Genomic DNA, 4,856 nt, shown 5'->3' on the forward strand with positions numbered 1-4,856 from the left:
ACAGCGCGAACAATTTTGAAATGCACAAAACAGTGCGATGCGCAGAACAGCGCGAGGTTTGAAATGCACAAAACAGTGCAATGCGCAGAACAGCGTGAAGTTTGAAATGCACAAAACAGTGCGATGCGCAGAACAGCGCGAACAATTTTGAAATGCACAAAACAGTGCGATGCGCAGAACAGCGCGAACAATACAATGCACAAAACAGTGCGATGACAAGTGTGACACACATGCCACACGGAGTGTAAATGGGCTTGAATGCGCAACAACGCACGTATTCCGGAATGCATGACAATGCATGGAATGGAAATGCAATGATGATGCATGAGAAATGTGCACGACAATGCAAAGGGGTGCGTGTTGCAACGCATGTAACACGTGCACAACAATGCAAATGTGTGGCGCGCGACAGCGCGATGTAATGCACCGAAGTAGTGTGATGAACTTGTGCAACACACATGGGGTAACTTTTGAATTCAAAAAGGATACAAAAAGGATACACCTTGCGCGAATTTGAGTGCCACGCACTGGAGACACGGCCCGCGGTCAAAACGGAGGCCGGTTGAACGTTGGAGATGCACTTTCTTGAGCTATGAAGACCCAAAACAGCTCAAATGGCCTAAACAAGGCTGTGGGAACCCCACCGGCCGAAAGATGAGGCCACCGGCTGGCCATCGGCACAAAAACAATTCCATCGGCACAAAAAAGTGCCGACCGGCACAAAAAAGTGCCGACCGGCAAAAAAAAGTGCCGACCGGCAAACAGTTGCTGGTGCGGGGCAGTTTTGTCTTTTCACCTTGGGTGTTATAAAATAGGGCTTCATGCCCTATTTTCTCACTTCTCCACCGCCGAAAACCTTTGCTCTCTCTCTCTAGAGTGCTTCTCTCTTATTTTTCGCCCGTTTCTTCGCGTTCTACGCCCGTTTCGTCGTCGGATTCGCGATCCTCTTCGCGTTTCGGACATTTTCCACCGATCACATTCTCGTTTCGGTGCCTCGTTCGGCGTTCTCGCCTTTTCGGGGTTCGTTTCCCTCACTTTCCTCTTCATTTCCGTGCCTCTTCACATTCCGGCCTTCCCGGCCATTTCCGACCCTCTCGGGAGTTGACTTTTTAGTTGACTCTTCGCATTCCGGCTCGGTTTTCCCTTTTCCGGCCATTTTCACACCACTCTCTACATGGCGGACGACATTCCACGTGGCGGGACTCCCCCGGACCACGAGATGGATCCCGGGGTCGAGCTCTTACCACTGAGCGAGCGCCCGTTCGACCCGGCGACCTACCGGCCGGCGATCCACGTTCTGCCCCCAGACGGTCTGCGTCAGTTCCGGAGCTTTGAGAGGTACACGGCGCCTGAGCTACTTCTACGCGAGCCTACCTCCCACCTTTCATTCGGCACTTCCGAGGTAACTCTTCATCTTCTGCTTTACTTTCTGCAATGTAGGATACAAAACTGCCATAGTTAGCTGTATTCTCTAATTGCTGAAATCTGATATGCCGTAGACCGTAGTTGACTGTAAACATACATACAACTGATATCTGCTTGAGACTGACACATGCACACACACTGCACTCGTCCTGAATCACCCAAACACACGGCACACACTGTATTTCACTGCACATACACTGGCACCCAGTATTTGTCTGAATCTGTCAAACTTGCATACATGCCACATCTGTTCTGAAACACTCAAACACGCTGACACAGCACACGTATTTCACTGTAAGCACACCGGTACCCGGTATTTGCCTGAATCTGACAAACTTGCATACATGCCATATCTGTCTTTTCAAAACTGCATTTTGAATGTTGTCTTGCAATTGTCATTTTCTGTTTGCAGGAGGGTTCCCATACCATTCGCGGGTATGGGAATACTGGTGCTTTGGAGTGGTATGACGAGCTCCCTGATGCGGTCCAGTGCATCGTGGACTGAGCGGGCTTCGGCACCTTCTGCCGAGGGCTCTCTAGGCTCTCCACATGCAGACCTCGTCTCGCCGCTTTGGCGGAGAGGTGGTGGGACACCATCGATTCTTTCCATTTTTCTGCTGCAGGGGACATGACGATGACCCCTTATGACTTCTCGATGCTCACAGGCATTGGGGTAGGGGGTGATCCGATCCCCTTCGACACTGACATGGATGAGTGGACCGCCGCTCAGGTCCATTTACTGGGGGAGGCGCCACCGCTAGCTCGTCCAGGCTTCGTCCGATACTCCTGGTTCGAGGCACAGTTCAGGGTCCAGCCCGCATTGGGGGAGGAGACTCAGATGACCGAGGAGGACGTGGAGAGGTATGCCCGCGGCTTCCTCATGTTCCTGTTCGGGACTACTATCTTCGCCGACCGGGAGAACACCGTGCCTCTCTGCCTTCTCAGTGCACTGGTGGACGTCCGGGATATTCTGCACTACGACTGGGGCGGCGCTGCTCTGGCCACCCTTTACGGCTATATGAGCTCGGCTTCTCGCGGCAGCGGCCAGCTGCTTGGAGGCTACTGGCGGGCTTGGGAGGTACATTTCTTCTCCACTTTTTCATTCCTGTCTCGTACTTTCTGTACTCTGTACACTGCACACACTGCGGTCTGCTTTACACTTACTGTATACTGTACACACGGCACACACATACATTCTGCTTTACACTGACTGTACACTGCTCACACTGTACACTGCACACAATACACTGCACAAAACACGGCTCTGCCATTTCTGCTTTATTCTGTCGGTCATACTGACATCTGTTTTGCAGTTGTGGGTTTACGCCTACTTCCCTAGGCTTGCACCTGTACCAGTCGCGGAGCCTCCTCCGGCTGTCCCATTCTCGAGTCTCTTTGACGGGAGATGCACCCGGCGACCACGGGAGACGTTCGGCTTCTTCCGCCGATATTTCGACACCATCACCCCCACAGAGGTATGCTTTACTTTCAGTTCGTTTAACTTCGCTTTCCCACTGCATGTTTCAATAACAGTAGATAACAAACTGTCTGTCACTTTCAGATCACATGGCGGCCATGGGCTTCGCTGCCGTCGGCGATGCGGGGTCGGTTCCCTGGTGCTGAGGAGACCTCGCGTTTCCGGATTTTGCTTGAGGGCCCGGTCTGTTGGGCTTGGTACCTGGGGGAGCGTTTTCTACGCCAGACCCGCGGGTTACCTGAGCAGATAGTCCCGGCTCACCCTCCTGCAGAGATGAGGGAGACCGAGGGGCTGACCCCTGAGCAGCTGGATGATTACTCCATCGGCTGGGAGGAGGCCGGCTTCCGAGGCACCGGCGACTATCAGGAGTACGTGCGGACGTACCTGATGCGCCCCTTGAGCGGCCGTCGAGCAGAGGGGGCCAGGCCTGTGGCATCGGCGGCTGGGGCCGGAGCAGGAGCAGGGGCTGGATCTTCGAGGAGGGCCCGGGTCCGTGGTAGGGGCGGAATGCGGGGAGGACGAGGAGCTGGCTGGCCTGCCCTGCCTGCTGTACTGACTTTCCAGGGGCAGGGTGGGTCGACCTACCAGATCCCCTTCGCCCCTCCACCGGCTGGTCATGAGTTCATTGATGTCCCCGACTTACCGCCGGTACGTATCACTGCACTTCGTACAGTTATTCATTTCAGTTTACTTGATATTCCACAGAATATTGATGCATCTGATACTTTTACAGGCCTCTTCTGAGTACACCCGTCAGTCGTTGGCGATGAATGCCTCGATGATGGGGATGCTCCAGCGGACATTTGACCTCCTAGCCGTCTACAGCATACCGGTATGTCCTTCTGACACTGGCCTCAAACCATTCATACACTGCTTTACATAATCTGACGCACAGCACAACATCTGATACACTGATCTCACAGCATCTGAACACTGCATACACTGCATTCTGCATCGTACTCTGTACTGATAAACTGCTCACGGCATTCTCATACTGCACTTATATACTGCATTCTGCACTGTACTCTGTACTGATAAACTGTTCACGGCATTCTTACCGTATTCATGCGCTGCATTCTGCACCTTTAAACTGTTCACAGTGTACTGATGCATTTTCCTCTTTGTGTACTTTTTCAGCCTCCTTTCCAGATTCCCATGGCAGGAGGTGCTCCGGCCAGACCTTCTGTCCCTGCTCGGGGGAGAGATGAGGAGGGCAGGATATTTCCCCGTACCAGGGGAGGGCGTACTCACGTCGGGAGTAGCTCGCGAGCTCCAGTCCCGGATGATGATGAGGACGAGGAGTCAGAGACGGAGGCAGAGTCATCGGAGGAGGAGACCGGAGACGATTCTAGCTCGGGCTCTAACGACGACGCTGATGATGCTCCTGGACCCTCGTCCAGGAAGAGGACTAGGACGGACTGACGGCCCTTGGAGTGCTTGACATAGATGCAGATTTTTGCTATCTTTTCTTTCTTTCTTGTACTTTTCTTTTTGGTTGGTAGATAGATTACCTTGTACTGCCGCAGGCAGATTTTGTTTCCAAAACTTGTACATTTGAAAAGATATTGAAATGAAACGGACTTTTTATCTGAAAAAGTGTTTACATTTACACATTTCAAGCATTGCATCGCATCTCATCATGTTACACCTCAATGTAAACGAAATTGATTAGTTATCTGAAAATTGAACACTTGCACTGTAATAATCAGATAACTAGACAGTCAACAGCAAAATAACCCAAGCAACCCACTGCCTGATTCTGGACACACAGCCCTTGCTCTACTGGGGACTAATCTGCACACAGCCCATAACACAACATTCGATTCATTCTGCACACGGCAAATTCTAAACAAACGGCCCAATCTGACAGGACGGACCTCAAAGATGGAACCGGTTGGAGTCGAAACACGCTCAAATGTAGAGAATGGCACAGCATTCTGAGCACAGATGATTT

At 52.0% G+C, this 4,856-nt stretch overlaps 1 protein-coding gene across 1 annotated transcript; it reads left to right on the forward strand.

Moving 5' to 3' along the window:
* Nucleotides 1-700: 700 nt before the first annotated feature.
* Nucleotides 701-4,475, forward strand: LOC145822521 (protein MAINTENANCE OF MERISTEMS-like). The gene is made up of 6 exons (XM_082919723.1): nucleotides 701-1,402; nucleotides 1,838-2,503; nucleotides 2,739-2,900; nucleotides 2,987-3,550; nucleotides 3,636-3,734; nucleotides 4,040-4,475. The coding sequence occupies exons 2-6, from the start codon at nucleotides 2,054-2,056 to the stop codon at nucleotides 4,322-4,324; spliced, it is 1,560 nt and encodes a 519-aa protein (XP_082775849.1). The 5' UTR covers nucleotides 701-1,402; nucleotides 1,838-2,053; the 3' UTR covers nucleotides 4,325-4,475.
* Nucleotides 4,476-4,856: the final 381 nt, after the last annotated feature.

This window comes from Camellia sinensis, chromosome 3 (genome assembly GCF_055761805.1).
Source record: "Camellia sinensis isolate YWXY chromosome 3, ASM5576180v1, whole genome shotgun sequence".
NCBI lineage: Eukaryota > Viridiplantae > Streptophyta > Magnoliopsida > Ericales > Theaceae > Camellia > Camellia sinensis.

Coding starts and splice junctions, on each gene's coding strand:
- LOC145822521 (XM_082919723.1), top strand. CDS start 2,054: ATGACGATGACCCCTTATGACTTCTCGATGCTCACAGGCATTGGGGTA. Junction 2,504..2,738: donor GCTACTGGCGGGCTTGGGAG/GTACATTTCTTC, acceptor TCTGTTTTGCAG/TTGTGGGTTTACGCCTACTT. Junction 2,901..2,986: donor ACACCATCACCCCCACAGAG/GTATGCTTTACT, acceptor TGTCACTTTCAG/ATCACATGGCGGCCATGGGC.